The sequence below is a fragment of the Puma concolor genome, chromosome A1, assembly GCF_028749965.1.
Source record: "Puma concolor isolate L17-30 chromosome A1, mPumCon1.1.hap2, whole genome shotgun sequence".
NCBI classification, from domain to species: domain Eukaryota; kingdom Metazoa; phylum Chordata; class Mammalia; order Carnivora; family Felidae; genus Puma; species Puma concolor.
In genome coordinates this window covers 62,156,775-62,180,907 of record NC_141667.1, presented here as the reverse complement: position 1 = coordinate 62,180,907, position 24,133 = coordinate 62,156,775, and the positions used below count along the sequence as shown (strand labels likewise).

The window sequence follows — 24,133 nt, the reverse complement described above, 5'->3', positions numbered from 1 at the left end:
GTGTCTCAAGAAGGCAAAGCTGTCTTGGATATATATTAAAAAAAATTTTTTTTAATGTTTATTTATTTTTGACAGAGAGAGAGCAAGCATGAGAGGGGGAGGGGCAGAGAGAGAGGGAGACACAGAATCCGAAGCAGGCTCCAGGCTCTGAGCTGTCAGTGCAGAGCCCGATGCGGGGCTTGAACTCACAGACCGTGAGATCGTGATCTGAGCCGAAGTCGGACACTCAACCGACTGAGCCACCCAGGCGCCCCTTGGATATGTATTTTAATTAGACACCTTCAGCTTGTCCTACAAGTTAAGTGGAGGCAGAAAGACCGGGTGTCGGCACCACCCAGAACTTCTTGCAGGGGCTGCCTGACTCCTGAAGGAATATCTCTGCAGGCAGTAATTGCACAGCTTAATTCTTCTAGACCGAACCACTTCAGATTTATGCCAGTGAAAAGCAAACGTTATTTGTAAGTCATTTAATTGTGTTACTGTCTCTCAACTTTATCAGATGCTGCTGAGGCCAAGAGGGCTGCGCGCAGTCCTGTGGGATGCTTCGGAGCGCTCCCAGGCTCGTTCTAAATACCCACAGCTCCGAGACCCCAACGCTGCTGCTTTCAGACTCATAAGAAACGACTAACTTAATGGGTTCAAATGGTATTTGTCTCAACTCAGGATCCATGTTGAAGGTTGCATCTCCAGCACATTCACAACCTTGATTACAACAGAGTTCCATTAACTAGCACACACTTAAGTTCAAACCTGGTTTATTAAGTTCTTTGGTTAAATATTGTTTCTACACCCTTTTGGAGCATTTATAAGAACAAAGATAATGCTATTTTTTAGAAAGAATGAAAACACATCTTTTGCTTTTTTTCAATGTAAAGACTGAATTTACATTGTGCACTGTTATAAATTCTTATAATTAGGCCAGACTTATAAAAAGGTAGGGCTTTTGTTGTTGTTTGTTTTGAAAAATAGATTCTCCTGGGCTAGCCGACATTGCTGTCCTGGGACCCGGACCCACAAGAGTCTCTTGGTAAAGGCTGCTCGGCACATGGTCAGGGAAGGCGGTCAGCTCATCATATCCAGACTGCACGGCTCAGTGCTGCCATCAGTCCGCAGGGCCTCTGCCACATCTCTTCTGAAGACGGACAGGTTCTGGGTGAACCTGTGGAAAGAGGAAGAAAGGCCAAGGGCAGTGGCAAGGCGGAAGTTATATGAGCCTCTGGAGGATAAAGCCACTGTGGAGCTCAGAACCTTGGAGAGAGCTCCAGGTCCTGGCTGAGCTCCTGCCTCCCGCCTCCACTGCAGCCATTACTTTTGGCCACCAACACCCCCCTCTCCACCTTCCCCTGCCGGAAAACAAGGGTTACCACCATATATATCCAGACCCATTTGAGGGGTACATTTTGTGGGTGTACTATTTAAAATGAAAAAAAAAAATCAAATTACACAGAGATGGTAAGGAATATAAAGGAAAGAATCAAACCTTTTGTGCCAGGCACTGGGTTGAGTTTACGTATAGATTCACTTAAGTATCACAAGTCTTCCCAAAGGTAGGTATTTGTATCCTCATTTTGTGGATGAGAAAACCGGGCTTAGTGGTTCAAAAAGAGGGGGCACTGGGCTAGATTACCTGAGTTCAAATCCTGGCTCCACCACTTCTTAACTGGGTGATCTTGGATGAACATTTAACCTCTTGTCTTGGTGCTCAACTTGAGTAGCTACCTCATGGGATTGTGTGAAGTGAGAATTTACCGAGTCAGTTGAGACAATGCCTGTAAGCACTCAACACAGTGCATGGTACATGGAAAGCATCTAGTCCTTGTTGGCTAGTGCTCTCTTGAACAGGAGGGCTGTCTGACATTATTTTCAACAATCAATTGATACTCTAATTCCCAAGCCTCAGGTCAAGCAATCTTCCCCCACCTGAGGCACCTGGGGTGTCCCCATTCATTAAGTCTCTTCTGCTGGCCTCAGAGGTTGCCCTCCTGCCTGACAGAGGATTGTGGCGTGGAACAAGCAGTCAAGGGTATGTGTTTGCAGAGTCTGTCACACTTGGCTTTGTATTGTCAGAGCCCAGGCTGGGGACTCCACCACAGGCTGGCTGCAGTGGTTGCTGGAATGACTGATGATTTGCATTTCAAATGGTGAAACATTTGAATGTTGCCACTTTTATAAAAGGGTGGTGCAGGCAGTTCTGCCCGCCCCCCCCCTCCCCCCCCCAAAACCATTTTCTTTCTCTATTGTTCATTATTATCTGTTTCCCCCACTAGAAGCTCTATGAGGCAAAAACCTTGAACAGTTAGTTCACCACTGGTATCTTCAATGCCTAGCACATAATAGATGTTCAGTAAAATTTTGTGCTCTAAAAAAATGAACAATGGAGGCATACCTGATAAGTCTCGGTTTCTTTCATTTAGATCTCATTGGCAACTGTAAAACTAGGCACTCTTAAAGGTCAGGCAGAAGAAGGAACTAATGTTTACCGTGGCTCCTATGTCCTAGGTACCATGCTTTACTACATTCTGTCATTTAAACATCACAACCAATTTTGTGGATGAGAAAACGGAGGATCAGAGCAGTTGATGCCTTATTCGCTGCCACACAGCCTATAGAGGGCAGGGATAAAATTTAAATTGGAGTTTATCTGACCTCAAAGCTTGTGCCTGTTCAAATGCCAGGAAGCTTTCCTTGTCCCTCATGGCAGATCTGAGCTTTCCTTCTTTTGACCTTCTCAGTGAGTTATTTTCCCTACCTTGTGCTGGATTATAAAGTGCATAAGGGCACGGGCTACATTTTGTTCATCTCTGCATCCCTAAATAGTGCCTAGCATGGTGCTTTTAAAAAAGCAAATACGGGGGCGCCTGGGTGGCGCAGTCGGTTAAGCGTCCGACTTCAGCCAGGTCACGATCTCGCGGTCCGTGAGTTCGAGCCCCGCGTCAGGCTCTGGGCTGATGGCTCAGAGCCTGGAGCCTGTTTCCGATTCTGTGTCTCCCTCTCTCTCTGCCCCTCCCCCGTTCATGCTCTGTCTCTCTCTGTCGCAAAAATAAATAAACGTTGAAAAAAAAAATTTAAAAAAAAAAAAAAAAAAAAAAATAAAAATAAAAAAGCAAATACCTAGTAATACTTACTGGATGGAAATAAACCGTGTTTAGGGTTACGAGGTGTAACAGAAAAGTCACATCTATATGTGAGCTGTGTTAAGCACAACCCCAGTTCATTTCCACAAGCCAGAGATGTTGGGCTTACTGCACAGTGCTTACCTGTCTCTGTTCTTGGTGGACAGGCTCTGTTCCACGCCTTCCATCAGGTTCCTGAAGCACTGGGCCAGGACCTCCTGCTTGGGGAGAGGCTGGCTGTTGATCAGGCTTGCCCTCAGTTCGCTGAAATACTGTGGGGAGACGGAACAACCTCAGGGCCCTGACTTCAAACCTGGGCCCCGAGAGAGCTGTGGGGGAGGAGTTCTACCTGCTCCATCTGCTTAGTGCTCCTGACGCTCAGGGAAGCTCTGGTCCAGGCCCCACTTTGAACTTTAAGCCTTCAGAGAAAACCAAGGCAGTAGATACACATTGCTAGGTATAAACTGTATTGTCCCTTCTCATAAAAATTTCTTGCTATAATTATTCTATGGTTACTGAACAATTTAGGTCCTCTGTGGGGGACCGAGCATGTGAAGGTCTTCCTGACTCTCCTCTCCACTCATCACAGAAAGGCTGAAAGGAAAGAGGAAGGGCCTTTCAGGCTGAGGCAAAGAACTTAACAGGGAGAACTTGGGGTGACTGGAGGAAAAGGCCCAGGTATCCCCCCTCAGGCTGCATCCGCATCTGGGCTTTAGTGAATCACTTCTCAAACAACCCCAGACTTTGTCCCAAGTCCCTGTCCCCTGGGTTAGGCTGGATCTGCTCTGTTGAGGCGGGGTGCTAAAGGGGCTTGCGTAGCTCTGGGAGCGCGTTCCTGAACTAGGAAATCCACCTGTCATACCTGGTCACAAAGAACTACACAACCCCTTCTCCTCTGCTGGGGTCCGCTGGCTTTTACACAAACACAAGCTCTCGTGCTCACACACAGATTCTAATCATTGGAAACAGCTTAATTTTGGCACAAAGACAACATTTTGTCAGTCATGTGTTTATCCTTCCAAGCCCAAACAGCAGGGTATTTAATTTCCATCATACATTAAAACGGCCCACATCAAAAACACGGGTAATTAATATGTAGTCAGACTAATACTTAAATACTATATATCAGAGGCATTACACTTAAACCACAATGTCTTCTTGAACAAGATTGGGAATGCACAAAACTACTTATTTTTCCCTTTTATAATGATGCAGTGACTCACACCAAATAGAAAATTATTAGTTTTTCATCCCAAACCGTGAAATATTGCCTCCATCAGTAAAGTATAATATTGTGATGTCATAAGCTTTTTCTAAACACTGAATTTGCCCTTATTCCCTCTCAATCATTTTAAAAGAACTGCTCTCTTTTATAGAGCTTGGATTTAAATCACAATAACACCAAGGGAAGATGAATGACAGTGCTATTGAATGTGGCTAAAATTGGATACTTCGGCACAGGTGAATGATGAGACAGCTCTTCTCTTTTTGATATATTTTCTTCTTCTATTAGTTTCCTTCCAAGGCTGGGATTTCAGTTTGAATTTTAATGTATGCGGCTGCCTCTAATCTCACTGTCTTTCTCCCCAGTACTATCTTATTGTATAGACAATTCATTCTCCTGAGCAGTAATGTACTGTTCCTACCGACTGCTGGGGAGACAGGGGTGGGTTTGAGAGGAAGCTGGAGGGCCTGGGAAGCAGCCCAGGTTGGTGAGTGCATTTAACAAGCTGGAGACTCGTGCTCCCAGGTGAAGGGTGCTGGCTCTGCGGTGAGTCCCTGAGGGCCACTACAGTACAGGGCACTGGGGATCCCAAATATAAGAGGGAGCCAAGCAAGAAGCAGGAGAGTCGTAGCTCAGAATTCCCCTGGAAACAGAAGAGGGGAGTGAGGCTGAGCTTGAAAAATACTGAGCAAACCACCTGCCAATGCGTGGGGAGTGCTGGGTTCCAGGAGAGCTGGTCTTGAGGCCTCCACTTACCTGACGAAGATCTTTGGGGAAGGGCCTGCTGGGGGAACATGGCCTTGCCCGGGGGGGGGGCTTGAGGTCCCAGCTCAAGCTCCGTTGCTCCTTCTGTTCTTGTCACAGCTTGGCCTGGCGCACAGCTACTCCCTCCCCACAGTGAACCCCTCCCATGGACCTTCCTGCGATCACACTCACCTTCTCGTTTAGCAGGATGAGCCCCAGGAGAGGCCTGGATACTGACCACTGGTTCCGACAGTCTTCAAAGACAATGGTGTTCATGAGGACAGACATCATCTAGAAGACACAGTCATATGAAGACCCTGGCCCAGAGGTCCCCCCAGTCCCAGGTCTTTTTTGTGCTTACCTTCTACCCCTACATTTTGCCAACAGCCATGAGGGCTCTTCCTGGACCAAGAGCTTTGACTCTGTGAGCCTATAATGCTGCATGTAGGAACTCTTGGCCAGCTCCTTGATAAGAGTTCCCACCACCAAAAGCTTTGGTGAGAACCTTCTGGGTGGGCAGAAGTCAGAGGTTACGAGGCTAAGAGGATCAGTCTCTGCCTCCCAACCCTGGTATGCTGTCCTCCACGTAAATCGCCAGATAAAAGCCCAGCTCACCCTCCTTTCTGCCTCTCATTTCACCACAGGTCAAGTTATGAAGGGGCAACATCTCTCAGAGGGAGGGAGAAATGGGATACATTCCATGTGACCTCGGAATGTCCCGTTTCCTACTGGCTCAGGCTCATTTGGTCTTCACTAATTCACTTACTCCCTTCACTTTTACATGTACATACCCATCCATCCTCTTAAGTTCAAAGTCTGCAAGACACCTAAAGAGAACAGGCATCTACCGCAACCTCTGCCCTGAGGAGTTAGACGCTTCCTGGGGCAGAGCACAGAGCAGAGAGATAGCCAGAAATCGGGCTCGGCCAAGTGCAATGGGCTACCAGCAGAGGGACGGATGCTTCTGGGTCTCTGAGAAGTCAGGGAATGTTCCACAGAGAAGGTACAGTTTAGGGGGCGCATCATAAATGCATTCTAGGCAGAGAGGGCAGCAAAAGAGGAGGCTGGGAGTGAACTGAGTGTGGCAGGAGAAAAGAGACGGGGGCCAGAAGCAAGACCCCAGGGTCAGGCTGGCAGACCATGCTGAGGAGCCTGGACTTCATCCGGATGAAGTGGGAGCCAGTGGTGGGTTTGCGGCAAAGGAGAGACACGCTCAGATTTGCACTTAAGCAAGATCCCTCTGGGGACATGCAGAACGTGTACTTTTGCAGGTGACACGACAGAAGGAAGCCCGGGGATGGGGCTGCCGCAATAGTCTGGGCAAGTGGCCGTGAAGCAAGCTGCGTTCACCTATGTGGAGCTGATGGCACACTTTCCTTGCCTTGGACTCTTTACCGCCCACCTCTAGTCCTTCTGTTTCTGCAGCTTCAGAGCCCCTGTCCCACAAAGAACACAGGGGGAAATGGCAATTACGTGGCAAAGGCTACCACCCACGTGACCCTTGACTGGGCTTCGGTGACGTCTGCTTTCGTTGCTGCACTGCTGCAATCCAATTTGCCCTGTGATCTCAGGCCAGTTATGGAACCTCTCCCTCTCTCTGTGTCACTTGCATTAGCCATAAAGAGGGAAATAATAATCCAGCACAAGAAAGTTCTGAGAATCAAATGAGATGGTAGAAATAGAAAGTGTTGCAAAGAGTAGAAAGTGCCATAAACATTTAAGGTATGTGATAACAACGGTAATGAGCATCTTTGTAGCTCTAAACATTTGCTCCCCCATATATCATCATCATCCTAACAGGCTGGTTGCAAATGAAATCTGCCAATTCCATATTTATTGTATGTCCAGTCTCTCTGGGGAGAGGCAGGTCTTAAAGCCCGACATGGTGAACATCGTTTGCAGATTACGTTTTCATGTACAATCTAACAAGCGACCCAAAGTCATACAGCCACAAATTAAATTGACAAGCAAAACTAACAGATCTATGGAGACAGTCTAAAATATTATGGGCTTCAGAATCTGAAGGCAGAATGGATATTTTAATGGAAAAGATTAAAGTTAGAAGCACCAAACTCCTCTAGTAACTGACAAAGCATCCTGAAGCGATGTGCCAATTACTTTATACGGTTCTCCTGTGGATTCATTTGTCTGAATGCATGTATTTATGTCTGTAATAAGTAAGGAGATGTTTGAATAAAATACTTTTCTAAAAATAAAGTTGGCTAAAGTGTCTGATTTTTGAAAAAACTGTTTTACTCTTCCAGAAAAATGGGAATTAGTGAGCAAATCTGCTCAAGTGGTATTGACATGGCAGCTCGTTTCCAGAATTCTTTTTTTTTTTCTTCTTTCCAATAATCCTAGAGGGTACAGGGGACACAGCTCAAGCAATGTGGCAAATTCCTTTGGATAAGCTCTCCCTCTCCCCATATGGGAGAATACTGGGTAAAATGCTTAAGTACAGAATCCTGATCCAGGTACTGCAAAATCTCTCGTGGAAGGCTCTCTGGTTAATGACACGAACAGACGAAGACCGAAAGGAGACAGCCCTTGGCAACTCTGCCCCAGCCCACCTCAGCCTGCGCAGAGTCACAAAGCACCACAGGATTTAGTGGTGCTGTGAGCGGGGTCTCTACTACCCCAACTTCTGCTCACTTCCCATACTGTTACAGGATGGCTGGAATGGCCATTTTAGATATGTCCAACCAAGGCTGCATTTTTCAGGGCCTGTGTCCAACACATACATTATCCACTGTATTATCCCAAGCAGCTAATACACCCAACCGAGGGAGCAGCCATTTGGGAAGGGGAGCTGTGTGGCTTGGTCCACTTAGAAAAACCATGCTCCCCATTGCCTCGGCACTTACTCCTTCCCCTTCTGTCTTCCCACAGGCATTGACGTGAGCTTGTAGGAAATTTCTCTCAATGAAACAAAACCAATATCGTATGGTAGGGACAGGCTTTGGAGCCAGTCAGAAATGAGGCCAAATCTGGCCCTGCTCCTTACCTAACCTAGGATGTTGGGCAAGTCATTTCACTTCTCTGAGCCTTTATTTCCTTACCTATAAAATGAGGGATTACAGCAACTACTCTGAAGGGCTGCTTTGAGGACTGATTTCCTTCGTCTATATCAAACATTTTGTTCTGTGTTTGCCACATAGTAGGCACTCAATAATTACCAGTATTCCTTTACTGCAACTATGGTTTCCCTCTTTGGTGTGATCCAGTGGAATTTCACGGTTCAAGGAAGAACCCCATTTCATGTCTTGATTATGTCCAGATCCATGAGATTACAGTCTCCTCGCAATTATCTAAATTTACTAAGAGTTGCAATAAAAAAATAACCTACCACAGGAAATAGTCCAAAAAGCAGCCCTATTTGGTCTGGCACATGTATTAGCATGGAGTTTGAATGACAGTGTTTCTGCTGTTCCGAAAACTTGTAATCTTCCAAAAAATACAAAGCTACTACAAATATCTGACCTGGAAAGAAAAAACAAACTAATGTTGGGGTGCCTGAGTGGCTCAGTCAGTTAAACGTCCGACTTCAGCTCAGGTCGTGATCTCACAGTTCGTGGGTTTGAGCCCCATGTTGGGCTCTGTGCTAACAACTCAGAGCCTGGAGCCTGCTTTGGATTCTGTCTCCCTCTCTCTCTCTGCCCCTCTCCCGCTTCTCTCTGTCTCTGTCTCAAAAAAACAAAATAAAACAACAACAAAAACAAACAAAAAAACCAAAACATTAAAACAAATTAAAAACAAACGAAAAAAACCCAAAGTAATGTTGTGTCATCTGGATCTCTGTTCACTCCTCAGCAACTCTCCTATGTTCCCACCCTAAGATGCTTTGGGCACAAGCCCCAAGCCAAGTGGACTTTGCAACCCGAAAATGCTGGGTCGCATTCTCCCTACCACAAGGTGGTAACTACATGCTCTCACTTCAGATGCTTCCTGTTCTGTCTCCTGCTGATGCAGAATAAGCAAAGATGTGGTTTGTGTTGAATGCTTTGCTGCTAGATGGTGAGTATGTACTCTAAAGAAATTGGAGGCCCAGTGGATCTAGAAGCTGGTAGAGTGGGATGGCTGGGGTCACATGGCCGGAGTGAGTGCGGGGTTATGACTGGTAGTGAGACTTGTCTGTAAACTCCTGGGTGCAGGGACCATGGGGCGGTGGCGGGGGCTGTTCTCTGTGTCCCCGGTGACCAGCATGGCATCTAGCACACACCAGAGGCTTAGGAAATAGCTACTGAATGAAAGAATGAATATGCGAATAAATGAATGAGAAAGGATGAAATCAACTATCAAGAGCCTATAAGGAGCTAAAGAACCGAAAGAGGATTGTATAAAACACAGAGTTCTGGCCTCAATCTCTGGCTAAAATCTGAAATGGATAAATATCTAAACGAATACACTGTTCATTTCCAGGGATCTGGCCTTTGTGCTCAGAGCCTGAGAACTCTTCTAAGTCCCTGGTGTCCCTCCAGCCAGCAGCTCCCAGGGAAAGCCCTCAGTGGGGGGGCTTCCGGGTTACAAAGGCTGAAGGCTGACCCACCGTCTTCTTTACCAACAAGCACTTGCACCCAAGAAGCTGTGCCGGATGAGTCTTCTCACTGCCCAAAGGTACTAACAGTTACCGTTTACGGAGAGCTCAGCACTCTGTTCAGCACGTGTATACGCTGTCTCTACCCCTCAGGTAACCTTGAAGTAGGCATTATCCTCACTTCATAGACTAAGGATCTGAGGTCCTGAGTGAGTAAGTAACTTGCTCAAGGCATCAGGCCACCAGCTATCAGGAGGTGAGGCAGAACTGAGATACGTGCACAGGTCTGCCCAAGTCCAGAGGCCGTGCCTTCATCACCACCACGCCAGCCTGCCGCCTGCCACTCTGGGGCTGCGTGTGAGGACCAAGACCGCCAGCAGTGGTGGCGGGGGCACTGTGTCTGGCCCCTGCTGCAGACTGCCAGGGAACGGACGGTGTGGGAGGAGAGGCTCGCTTCTGGGCATGGCTCAGTCTGGCACCATCAGCGAGCCTCCCGGACAGGCTGCCCGCACGCATCTCCTCTGTTCAGCCACCCTGCCACCTGCTGAAGAGTCAGGCAGCTGCTGGAATCCCCACAATGAGGATCTAGGGCAGCAATTCCTGGAGAGTCTGCAGATCTTCCTGCCTCCTACCTACAGCTTTTATAAATGTGGTTAACATATTTGCAGACTCTCAAGATGAACAACACTAGACATAATTAATAGATTGTCTCTGGAAAATGCTCCATTGAACGTTTTTCTAAAAATAACCATTTCCCTCCCACCAAAAGTACCATGTACATGGTAATTTACGTTAACATCATTGAAAACATTAGTAAATTAAGCTAATTTCTTTTGAGTTACAATGTTCCCTACAAGGTGAACACTTTTCACTGTTCATGTTCTTAGAGCCTACTGAATAATACAACTAAACACTATTCCACAGAGTTCTAAGAAATAGATAAAACATTCTAACCCTGCCTATTGCTCCCCACCTGTATCAGAGAGACAAAAACTGAACCCGAGTAACGCTATGAACCCTGATACTGCGGGGATCAAATCCTCAATATAGTTAGGGAGGTCCAGCTCTTCCCTCTCTATCGCAGCCTCTTTTCTCAGGGTCACACACATTTTCGTTATACTGTGACTTTGCTGCCTCTTGATCAGGGAAATGGAAAATGGGGATGGCACAAGAGTAATCTGTCCTGTCTGAAAGGTGGTGCAAAGAGGGCCTGAGAACGAGGCTTTGGTTTGACAAAGGAAGGACAGCCAGAGGACAGGTGGGAGGCCAAAGATGAAGCCTCCCTGTGCCCTGATCTAAATGGGGTGGGGGAGGAAGACAAAGCAAGGATGGTCAGAGCAGTGCCTAAGAGGTGACTTAATCTGTTAGGTTAGGGGCCTTAATGGGAAGAGGAGTAGAATACAAAATTACCCGTACCCCTGGCCAAGCTAGATTGTTCTTGATTTTGATGCAATGAGTTGGTGATGTCTGAGGAACAACCCATAATAACAAACCGAAGAGCTGCTTCTGAGTCTCAGGAAGCTCTTGGTACACGAAATTGGCCTTTCAGAAGGCCGGTGAGACAGGAGGGGGAAGGTTGGCCCTAGCTAAAAACACTGACACAAAAATACAAAGCAAAACCAGGACTTCCTGGATAGTGCAACAGGATCCAAAAGAGCAGAAAAACCTCCCACCCATCTTCACAGCAATTTTTCCGGAGTCCCGTGCCCAGAATGGAGAGCCAGAGTCTGGGAGGAGCTGAACACTGCCGAAGAAGGAAAAGCTTCCAGGTTTTCAGTGCTTGTGGAAGTAAGGGAGTTGCTGTCATTACCAAGTGCTGTTCCTGAGGCCACGTGCACAGCAGATATTGAAATGTGATCCTCCTCAAATTAGATACTAGTCATCTTTAGGGAAAAGGAATCAATTGTTCTATCCGTCTGCTGTCTACCAATGTGATAGCAATGGAATGTTATAAAAAATGAAAGCAATGGACAAATAAGTATATCTTCTCCTGCCTGGATTAACTACGCTGCACCATCTAGGTTATGTTAAATACCTGTACATATTAAACACTTTCCTAAGTTCTTGTGTCTTTACAGCCTCATAATAGTAGGAAGTATTCAACACGTTAAATGAAAAAAAAAAAATCAAGCAAAATGCAAGATGCAGTGAGCCTCTTTTTTAAAGAAACAAGATTGTAATCAATTATGGGTGACCCAGTCTCCTCTGGAAACTCATTTGGGAGTCCTGCCGATTTGGCCTTTTCACAATGCTAGCTTTGCTCAAAGTTTAAAAAAAAAAAAAAAAAAAGCAAAAAAATCTTTTTACCAATAAAGGAACCACAGGACTGATTAATTCAGCTGGTTTTGGTCACAGATTAGCAGCGCATATTTCCACATCTAAACTAACAGCACTCTCTGCCTCTACCCCCTCCTTTACACAAAGTTACAAGACGCTTTTTTCTCCAAGTGATAAATGGCCTAGAATATTAGAAAAACTCTTCCATCCATTGTAAAATCTAAGGAAATACACAACCTGGTTTTGCTGTGGTTTCAATTTTCTCCATTACCAACATTACCCCTAGTTCTCCAAACATTCATTTTAATCATAGTTTATTCGGGAAAGAATTACCTGCCAGTCTCCTGCCTTATAAGAAAGAAGATAAAGTTGGAACGAAACTTCAGGATTAATTAATTGAGAGTACTGCATGTAATGTGTCTACTCCGAACGTTACAGAGCACATCACAATGAAAACAGTTTTATTTTCCATGGTTGAAATAAATTATAATAAATAATTCATTTCAATGGCAGAGACGTACTGGAGAGCAAGAGCAACAAAATTGACTACACTACACTGTGAGTCTCATTCTTGAATCTTCATTATCCATTTGAAACTTTTTACGAGTAGTAAATCATATTTCAAGTGGCTGCAGATCTCATAAAGCTGCTTGCTGCATTAAAATAAAACCAGAAAACCTGGGGCACTGGAAGGCTGTAGGGTTTGCCACTCAGCATTATTTGGGAAACTCTCACTCTTCTCTTGCCAGCATCAGACAGAACACTTCTCCATCTGATGTAAAAATTAAGCATCACTTGTCAAAAACATCATCTGTGTTACTCTGGGTGGGGATGTTGGGAAAATCTGTACATAGAGGATAGCCTTCAACTCCGAAGCCATTTTCTTATGATTTTTATTCCCGAGTGACTGCCACACAGCCAGATTCTTGAACCTCTAATGGCCTATACTGGCTTCTGGTGGCCCCTAAATTAGCAAACATGTACAAGCTCAAAAGAGACTCCCAAAGGCACACGTGCTGTTCTGCCCCAAAAGACCAGTCAATCTTCATAGGATGGGTGATATTTAACTTGAATTTTAAAAGATGCGTATTTTAAAATGAATTTTGAATTTTTAAAAGATGCGGTGCCCGGTGGCTCGGTTGGTTAAGTGTCTGACTTCGGCTCAGGTCACGATCTCACGATTTGAGTTCGAGCCCCGTGTTGGGCTCGGTGCTGACAGCTCAGAGCCTGGAGCCTGTTTCGGATTCTGTGTCTCCCTCTCTCTCTCTCTGCCCCTCCCCTGCTCACTCTCTGTCTGTCTCTCTCAAAAATGAATAAACATTAAAAAATAAATTAACCCCCCCCCCACATCATTAAAAAAAAAAAAAGATGCATATAAGCATCACCAGAGAAGAAGAATGTATTAGAAAGAGGACATAGAAGGAGAAAAGACAAAGCACACAGGGCTTGGGATGTTTTGAGGGGACAGTCAGCCCCTGCAAGGGAAGCTTCTGAGAGACCTTTTTTGAATGGAAAGGATCAGAGCCAAGGGCAGGGAGCTGAAGGCTGGGCCGAATCCAGGCTCTAAAAGGCCTTTGCTGTCACGCTAAATGCAGAAGTGAGTTTGGGCCAGTACCTAAAGGGTAGCCTTCAAAGGATTTCCGAAGAACGCTGAGCTCTGGGATCTAGAACAATGACCAATGGGAGACTGAGGCGTGGCAACGATGGGTCGGGAGAAATGGTAAGGGCCCCAGCAAGGCTGGTAGCAGAGAGAGAGAGAAGTGGTCAGAACCCTGGACTGCATATCCCATTTTCTTCCCAGGCAATGACAGCTTTCCAAGAAACACAACCTGCCACTGGAGCTGTAGATAAAGTGAGAGCTTTAAGAGCGTGGCCTCAAATGCAAGACCCACCGGTGGGGAGAAGGGCCTGGGGGCTAGACTGTCCCTGTAGTGCTAAATGCAGTGGAGGGGCTGCCGCTGTCCCACAGCCCAACGGCCTGGCAATGAACTCGGGAAGTAAGGAGCAGTGGAATGAACCCCAACCAGAGTACATAAACACGCACGACAGAGAAAAGTACAAACACACGTTTATATTAAGTATTTGGCGATAAAGTAAACTCTAACTGAGGCCATTCAAAATCAGGGAAGGGAGTGGGAAACAGCATGAACGGTCATCACAACATTTCCCGATGAATCTTGTATTTCAAAACAGAGCAACATAAGGCCTAATGGCACGAGGGCATCTCATGCAGTCATCAAAGCAGAGTGCAATGAATATTGTATTTCATAATAAATATATTATCCTTACAGTAGGAGTTTCCATGTTTCACTGCCTCTCATCTGTCACTACATTCTCCCTGATTTCCTGAAGGGATTTAGTTAGATGGACCTAAAAATCTTCATAACCAACAGTGGAGGATTATTTTACTTATTATGTTCAAATGACTTTGTGTGGAGAGAAAAAAAAAAAGTATTTTTGTGGCACATTCACAGGGCCCTCAGAAGCATTTTCCATTAAAGATTAGTCTAGAGTTTATGTTGAAACCACAGAGGACAGCATGCTGCCTTTCAGATTTGAGGGTTTTTATTTATAGTCATCTAAATGGCATAGAGTGCTGGCCGGGAGGCCAAGGGGATGATTCAAAGATGTTACTGAGATTTGGAAGCTCTTTTGTCCTAATAATTACATAGGAAGCCTAAAGAATGATAGGAATAGCACCTCGTTCCTTAATTTATTCAGACATCTACCAACCACCTACTTTGTGCCAGGCTCTGTGTCACACCCTGCGGACATACAGATGAACAAGGCACAGTCCCAGCCCTCGAAGAGCTCACAATCAAGTAGGGAACGAGACACACAGCATGATAACACAGCATAGCAAGTGCCACAGAAGCTTGCACGGGAGGCTCTAAGAGACCAGAGGAGGCTGACTTACTCTGCCTCGGGGTGGGGGACAGGCAAGGAAGGCTGCACAGGTGACGTGCGGAGGGAGCTGTCGTAGAGAATAAGCAAAGTCTGACAGGCAGTCAGGTTGGCAGAAGGGCGAGCAGGTACAAAAGTCTGGAGAAGTATTTCGGGGGATGGCGAGCAGTTCTGTGGGACTGGAGAGGGTGTGAGGGGGCTGGTGGTGGCAGAGGAGGATGATCAGATAGCCGGGGCCAGATCTTGTGAAGGGCCTAGTAATGTGTGCTAGAGCACATGGGTCTTATCTTGCAGGAAATGGGGTGCCATTGAAGTTGAATGAATCTGTCAGTGACACAGGAGAAGGGCAAAGCTGGTGTAGCTGTTCTCCGGATGGTCTGAACCCGTAGGAGGCCTGGGCCATCCGACTTCCCCCAATAAAATGCATCTCTGTTCCTATCCTGGGATTGGGAGAGCACAGACACGGAAGGTTACCTGCTTGGGTTCTGCACCTCAGTCAGGACAGAGCCTGGCTCCTTCTTTGCTGGCTCTGTTGCCAGTACCCTGAGAAATGGCGTTGCCATTACTTCCCTTGGCCCACAGCACATAACTTAATAGTGTCCCTTGTCAGGAACGGTTCTCTTTGTCAGGAAGCTTTTTATTGATGTTCAACCTTCATTTTCCCTTTCTTAATAATATCCCATTATGCCAATACTCCATTGTGCCATGCTAAGTAATTCCCTTTCCTCCTTGGCATTTACATCTTCCAAGTATTTATAGACTTATCAAATGCCCCATTTAGTTGTCACTTAGGCAGGCTATACATATTTAGCTTCTTTAATCTGGCCCCATAAGCCAGCCCTTCCATTCTCCTAAATCACTTGAGTTCTTTCCTCCAGGTTTCTGTCAATTTGTTTCCAGCCCTTCTGTAACACAGGGGGCTCGGGAAAGAGACGGGGTTGGGGAGGGAGGGTTTGCTCCTTCTGAGGGATAAGAACCCAACATTTGCTGAGGGCAGACCTTCTTCCTTAAAGTGCAAACTCCAAAACAGGCCAGGCCTCTGGAGGGCCATGAGCCCCACTTGATGTCTACTAGCTTTCTCTCGTCTGCACACGTTTCAAGTCACTAATATTCTACTAGCAGCTCTCATTACGTGCTGGGCGCACACAGGCGACACGTGTGTTAAGTGCCTACTATGTGTCAGGTGCCCTGCTAGGGGCTTCTCCTTCCTTCTTCTCTCCCTCTTCATTTCTCATGCTTATTCGATGAATGCTCAAAGAATTACTGAGCTCCTACTATGTGCCAGGCACAGCACGGTGGCACAGAATTGAAATGTGGTCCTTATGGCCTTAAGAAACTCATGGAGCCTAAGTATTTATCAATCTCTTATTGCCCACCCATCAAGTTGTTTCCTTCCAATCTTCAAGGGTCTCTGAGAAAGGGTCATCATGCACTTAACTCTAACTGACGCTTTTAGTTTCCCGAGTGAACTTCTTTGTCCTGTCTAAAACTAGATGCCACATTAAGGATGGGCATTAACACAGCTCTTGCGTAGGATTTTCTTTCTGGTGGTTCTCTCTGGGGCCTAAGAGAGTTCCCTCCAGGCCTCGCACTTCCCATCACTCCTTCTTAGCAGTTTACTTTACATGCCGTATTCACACGACCTCAACTAAGCATGCACTGAATGTTCCTCTTTTCCACAGTAGTGATGTTCCAAGTTATGGGTAGGCTGAGGAGTGACAGAATGGGAAAGAGCTAAGGCAAGGAGTCTTGGCTACAGTCTTGGGGAGTCTGGGCATGAGACCACAGGAGGGACTAGTTCAACTACCTGATCCTGGGGGCCAGCTCCAGCAAGGTGCAGAATTGCCCTGGCTGAGTTGCTGGTATCTCTGAAGAGGTGAGGTAACTTTGCCAAGTAGCATCACTGGTATTCAAAGCCAGGTACACTGACTGCACAGTCTGTCTGCTCTGATTGCCATAAAGCAGAAAATCCTCAACGAATACAGAATGTGCAATTAGACAGCTCTGAAGGAAGACAGCATTTCGTCAAGTGTGAAAGCACTCAGTCTGTATCTTCCTAAGCATGACAAGGGATAAAGAATTAACATGCAAAAGTTCTTTTTGGTTGCAAAGCAGACAAAGTAGCAGTAACTCATGACAGGTCAGAGGATTAGGGAACTTTTACCTTGTTCTGCCAGCAGAAATCAGATTGTAATCAAATAAGAAGCTTTCTTTAACATACTACATGAGCTCATAGCCTCACCAAGTGGTTGCTGCTAGTTAAAAACTTTCCAACAGTTAAGACAGAAAATGAATACTAAAGTTCAGTTCACATCTCTAGCACACACATTATTAACCATTCAAGTAGGTGAAAAACCAGTAATAACTGTAAAATGAATAAATCACACCATCATCAAGCTGACCCTCACTTTATACAGTGCCGTTCCTTCAAGAAACTCAAAGAGCTTCTCATACCATTCACAATGCCACTTGGGGAAATACAGGTGGGAGAAATGCCAGGAAAGAAGAGTAGGTGAAGGCCCTGGGAGGCCCTGATAACATAAAAACTGTCAGATCCAGAGACAACAAAGCCTTAGTTATTACATTCTAGGTATTGCTATTTACTGGCTGGGTGATGTTGGGCAAATTATTTCGCCTCTCTGAACCTCTGCATTCCTGTCCCATATGGGCACTGTGGATTTCACTTGTTGATGTACTCGTTTCCCCAAGTTAAGAAAATAAACCATATTGGCCCTACCCTCCCACCAGAGTTGCTGTGAGATTCAGAAGAGGCTTTAGGTGTGAAGACATATAAATGGAAAGGGTCCTGGAGTTTCTTTTCATTCCTGCTGTTGCAAGACGATGCCTGGAGTACACAGGAAGAGTAAGTGAGGAAAAGTCTGTTTGGGGCCAAGAATCAGATCCACATTCACACCGTGCCCCCACCCAGGCCAGTGAGGGTTTGTGATCTTGAGAATGTGTGTCACACAAACTCTAAGACAGGCAGAACATGAGTGTGGGACCAGAAAGACCCAGGTAATCTGGCTGAAGTCACGGCCTTGGGATTTCCTGGAAAGGATGTTTTTCACATTTGTATACATGAACAGCAGGTATATGTTCTCCTTAGGGAGATAAAAAAGTTAACTGGTACCTGTATATTGTTTTTCAAATTTTCCCTATTTATTGAATACCTTCTCTGTGTTAGGTGAGTCTATACTCATTGGTTCACTTTGTCCTCACACTTCCGTGAGTCAAGAATCTTTTGGCTGTGAGGACAGCAACTACTATAGACAAAACTCAGACCTAAAAGGGGTGGCCTGAGGACCCCCAGACTAGACACTGCGGGCAGGCCTCTCAACAGCTGGGAACCACAGCCGGGAAGGCTGGTGCAATCTTTCTTAGCCTCTCTCTGGGGCTGCTGATCTCCTTCGAGATCCTCCCAGCATGTTGCTGCTTTTTTCTCTTGCTGTGAACTGGCTACTTCTCTGAGCACATAGCAGAGAATGGCTCTTGGTTTTTCAAGTCTTCACGTCAAGTGAAGACCAGAGGCTGACCAACATCCTCTAAATCCACGGGAGTTTCTAAGTCTGGGGAAGAGGACTCACTGAGCCAACCTGGGTCAAGTGCTTGCTTCTTACCTCATCAATTTTCAAAGGAAGGACCCTTGGCTTAGGGATTTATAGCTGAATGAATGTTGTGCCCCCCCACCCCACCCCAGCCCGCCTTTGCACCCTCCAGCTCCACCAATCCTGTCTCTAGGTCATTTAAAAGTAATGTTGTTAAGAGCACAAGGTTCTGCTACTTATTAGCTGTATGATACCAAGTAAGCTACCTGACTTCTTAAAGCTGCAATTAAAATACTTTGATTATAAAATGTAGAAAAGAGTATCTACCTCACAAAGTAGTGAAACTTTATAAATATAAATACAAATTATATAAACATATAAATATATTTATATATATTTAAGTACTTAGCACAGAGTCCAGCATATGATAATTATTTCTACTTCTTTTTCATCATAGTCATTCATCATCATCATCTGAGTCTGAGGTCGCTCTTCCCTAGTGACCTCTTAGGTCCTAGTGACCCTGCAGGAAATAAGCCTTCTATTATAGGATGGGGGAAAAAATCTAGATCTTTAAGAAGGAGGTGTGGAAATTCTTTCACTTTGGAATGGTATGGTAAGGAAACACTTCCAACTCAAATCTTTTCTGGTCAAGATCATCAGCTTCTTTGTGATATCATACAAGTTTAGGATCCTTCTGGTGAGCCCCGGGCTGGCTTGGGTGTGACACAGGAAGATTGTCTCAGTGTCATTTCACATGTCACAGAAACATGGCTTAGTGTATAAAGACTGACTTGTGTTACGACTTGGGAGTGCTATTCCTAAATGACTTGAGTGTGTGAAATATGGGTAAATGCTGCTACTTGGGCTGTGTTCACATAAAAAGGGAGGAGGTTTCATCTACAGAACTTCTGAGAGGAGACAAAATCATCTCTTTAGAACACACATTGTGAGACACTTCCCCAGAGGTGGTGTCAGTATTTAATCTGTACATTAGTAATATTCCTTGCAGAGGCTTTAAAAAAGGATACATTTAGTGAACTTTTATTCTTAATTTACAACGATAGCCAATTATGCCGATCATCATTAACAGAGAGGCTAAAAACCATCTTGCTTGCCATTTACCATATTGGGTGAGAGACTGTTATAAAGCATGCCTGATTATTATTGGGCTCAATGTGTGTAAAACTGCATTTTTTCCCCATATAAAATGTTTTCTATCTGTTTTACATGAGTGTGAAGGAAAAGGTATGGCCGTTGTTCATCTTGTACAACTCCTTTGCTATTCTGAGAACGTTTGCTGTAGACTAATAGCAAAACTGACTGTGCTAAACTGTAGATAAAAGAACGGTGACAGATTGCAGTCACTTTAATTCATAAAGAAAATACTTGGAGCCCCTGGGAATGCCAAATCAAGCCACCAGCACCCAGTGACTTCATGCTAAGTCACAAACTACATCATATATTTTAGTTTAAACACAAAGGCTAATGGGCATGTGACTTATTTATTTCAAGTTCTTCTTTATGAAGAGCTGGCTCTTTTTCTTTTTCTTTTTTTTTTAGCTCTTTGGAAAACATTATACTTTCCCTATTCTATAAACATACAAATATAATTGTAAAATGACATCATTCTGTTTTCATTTAATTACCCCTGAAATGCTTTCTATTTAATATTCATTACTCAAAAGCTAATTTAAAAGAGAAAGAGATGCGACTTATTAAAAAAGATGTACTGTCATTCACAGCAATAGTTATCTAATATACAGAAGTTAATAAAGCAGATTAATCTACAAGTCCCTTTAAGCCATTCTTGAGTTTTGAACAACTGCCTCTTTGACCTTTCACCTTCATGCTGTGCACCAGTAGCAGGTGCCAGCTGTACAGAAATTATGGCTGCGCGTTTGAACGCAAAATCTTTTCTTACTTTGCTTCTGACCAGCAGCTGACCCTGTAGGAGTGATTGTTTCTGGTGCCGGCCTAAAGGCTACATAAACCAGTAGCAGATAAACAAAAGGCTACATATACCAGCTGCCTTGCCTAAGGGTACCGTCCTAGGCTGACACCTCCACTCCTTCTCCAGCGTCCCAAATTGCTCCTTGTTTGTTTCCATACATGCATTTCATCCTTGTTATATTGTGCAAGGGATGGGTGCAGGAGAAAACCCCCTAAAACAACAACAACAAAAAAACCCGTCCCTTCCTTCGAACTTGACTTTTGAGTATTCCATGTCAAACTGTGTTATTATGATGCTAATCTAGGCCTGATTTAGCAACTTTAATAAGAGGCTAAACCCTCTTGTAATTAGATAATAAAATTTTATTATGTATTTTAATATTAAAAGTCTTAAAATCAAACTCTTCAAATCATACACTGGTACAGAACTAAGGTACTTAAATATCATAGCTCCAGAAAATGGGAACTTGAAAAAGCACATTGTGGCTAATTTTTCATTCTCAGAAATGTAAACATGGAATTCCTATGTGGTGGCAGGGAAAAAGCTCCAACACTCTTAATTATGTGCAGGGAAGAATGAATCTATTCAAGTATGAAGCACACTGTACCATTTCCAGCAACAGCGTGAGATGGCTTTGACAGTTATTTCTTGGATACAAATTACACAAGTATAAAAACAATCCCCATAATGATTAAATGCAGTTATGTACATAGGAGAATACCAGTGCAAATGGTAACATATTTAAATGGTTTTTCCTTCATTAAAAAAATTATATATGATATTAAACCATCAATCACTGCTGAGGCACAGGAGTTTAAATGTATTGTCACTGGTTGAAATAAATGACTTGGAGACTGAATTCTGGCTCACTCAATATGGTGTCTTTGCTGTTGCTTAGTCACCCAACTCTCTGCTGGTTTGGGCTACATCTGGTGGATTCCATCCCTTTCAATTAATAAGGCAAGTTATGCTATCAATGGATTACATCTTTAAACTGTGCTTAGAGGTAAAAAAAAAACACATGTCCTAGTGAAAAAAAAAAAAAAAAGCAAACCCAACCCTTCTCTGTTCCGTTAGCTGTTCGGAACAATATGTGAAGTGCTTATTCCTTTCTTCACCCATGTGTAGAATGAAATTTTCTTGTGGCATTCCAGCAGGATTATTATACAGTATATAATGGTATACTCTTATCTCAGCCCTACCATTTTGTTTATGTAGTGATCTATGACTATGCTGGATTTGAAACATAAAGTCACCGCCTGCAGATTGTAATTCTGAAAATTAACTTTTGGGGGTTGGTTTTGCAGATGTTCATTGACTGTCACAAGGGTCAGGCTCTGCTAGATGCTGAGACATGCATCAAGCTGGATGTGATCTCTGGGGAAGAAAAGGTACTCTGTTAAAGACAGGTATGACAGTCTGATCATAATTTGATGATTCGTAAATCAAGAATAGGTTTTTATATGAACTGATTTTTTGGTCTTAAAATACTATTTGGGGGGTTATAGTTGAAATTGTCATTTGACAAATATTTCCATAACAAAAATTATAGCAAAATGGCAAAGACAGGGTATATGGCAAAAAATGTGGACTAGAATCATCCTTCTAAAGATGGATACATAATTTTATATCACAGATGCCATTTAAAAAAAACTAATGTTTTTCTATTTTTAAAATTATGTACTTTAAATTTCTTTTTTTAAATGTTTTTTGTTTATTTCTGAGACAGAGAGAGACACAGCATGAATGGGGGAGGGGCAGAGAGAGAGGGAGACATAGAATCAGAAGCCAGCTCCAGGCTCTGAGCTGTCAGCACAGAGCCCGACACGGGGCTCGAACTCATGAGCTGTGAGATCATGACCTGAGCCGAAGTCAGATGCTCAACTGATTGAGCCACCCAGGCGCCCCTGTACTTTAATTTTCTAAACTGATCTTTAGGAGTTGTGGTCACAAATTCATCACTCTTAAGAGTTTTACTCCCTTGTGGGCTTTTATTTTATTTTATTTTTTTCCTTGTGGACTTTTATTATATGGCTGTTATCTAGACACTTTTGTCCAGTCCTGGTCCTCTCAGATATTTCTATTTGATCCTTAGTAATTAGACTGCGTGTGTACACACAAGCGTGCGTGCATGCGCGCGTGCACACACACACACACACACACACACACACACACACACACACATATACTTGACCAAACTGAACTTTAATTCTTGCCTCAGACAAATATGGTTATTATGAAAATAAAAAAAAATGTTTGGGAGATGTTAACTGAGTTTCATTGGCTGTTTATTGCATCCGTTCTGTATGCAAAGACACAACCTAAAAGTAAATAAATGCCCTCTATAAGTCTGAGTAGAGACTTACGTACAGAATCAAATATATGAGCAAAATAACAGCATCCTTTTTAAACAACTACTCAAAAAAGTGTGCTCCAAAAATTATCAAAACATCAGCAGTGCCACATGGGATGACTGTGAGAAAGACCGGGAATCATGCTTTGCACGATCTCCGTTCCAAAATTCTCTAGGATTACATAAAACATTGGTGGAAAACCGGTAACCAGACATCCAGTGCTGGCCTGCAGAGTGTTTTTATTTTCTTGTTTTTTTAAAAATTTTCAATCAGGGGCGCCTGGGTGGCTCAGTCGGTTAAGCGTCTGACTTCAGCTCAGGTCACGATCTTGCTCTGTGAGTTTGAGCCCTGCGTCGGGTTCTGGGCTGATGGCTCAGAGCCTGGAGGCTGCTTCTGATTCTGTGTCTCCCTCTCTCTCTGCCCCTCCCCCGTTCATGCTCTGTCTCTCTCTGTCTCAAAAATAAATAAAACGTTAAAAAAAAAATTAAAAAAAAATTTCAATCAGTGGCCAACATGAAAAAAACCCTGGATTTCTGGTTCTCTTTGGGTGGGGGTGGGTAATCTCTATATAGCTGGCAACACTGGGTCCTACTTTCTTAAAGGGCAAGAATAAGCTGGGACTATGTGGAGGCTGCCCCTGTTAGACAGGAATGTGTACACAACTTTGGTTTCTTTCCTGTCTACCTCATTCAAGTTCTCTGTGTGGCTCTGTAGGACCTTAGTTTGTGAAACTCTGTAGAATGGAAAGGATAGGGAGAGGGATGCTCAAAGGTATTGGTTTGAGACTCACCAATGTAAGAAGCCCTTAAGAACAGCCTTCAATAGAGCTAACGGTACCCAGTCATAGTAGTAGAAGCTTCCTTTGGAAAAGAGAAGCTGTTTGTAACCAGAAAGGGATGAAAACTGGCACTCTATGCTGATGAGTCAGTAGTGAGAGTCAGGATGAAGCCTAGAGATGCATCGGGGATGGGGGACGGATATAAAGCACTTGTTGCTTCCCCACCTTCATTTCACAGCTGCCATATTGAGTCTGTCCTAGAAAAATCAGGTTAGAATGAACCTCAAGAGCTACCTCCAAGACATTAGAGAAAACACACAGAGGAACGTCATGAGACAGTTATACTGTTAGACTCTGACCTTCTCAAGGATATCTGTCCTACTCCATTTTATACTCTTGGGATCTGGCTATAGAATTAACGATAGGGTACAGGTATAGAGTAAGTTAGAGGAAGGTCTGTTCACTCTGCTGTGATGCTGGGAAGCACAAGGCTCTTCTGTACCAGCTGGCAAAGCCACCTCCCTCTCTCTTGCCCACTGCCTCTTTGGGTCACTGCCCATCTGTTTCATCCCGGCTGCAGCACAAAGTTGGGGTATAGGATGACTGCTCTAAATCACTCTACCTTAGGGATGGCCCCGGTGGGACTTACTGGAAGCTCAACTTGCCTGAGTGTAAGTGCTGAAAAAATATATGCTACCTCTGATT

General features: G+C 44.3%; 1 protein-coding gene across 3 annotated transcripts in view; it reads right to left on the bottom strand.

Moving 5' to 3' along the window:
- Window positions 1-738: 738 nt before the first annotated feature.
- RANBP17 (RAN binding protein 17) overlaps window positions 739-24,133 on the bottom strand; it is a 340,310-nt gene continuing 316,915 nt past the window's right edge. For all 3 annotated transcript variants that reach the window (XM_086714573.1, XM_025923706.2, XM_086714706.1), the window contains 3 exons: window positions 5,275-5,373; window positions 3,258-3,385; window positions 739-1,159 (listed from right to left, as the gene is read on the bottom strand). In XM_086714573.1, the coding sequence (XP_086570699.1) occupies window positions 1,063-1,159; window positions 3,258-3,385; window positions 5,275-5,373 (324 nt within the window). In that variant the 3' untranslated portion in view covers window positions 739-1,062. The remainder of the gene's footprint in view (window positions 1,160-3,257; window positions 3,386-5,274; window positions 5,374-24,133) is intronic.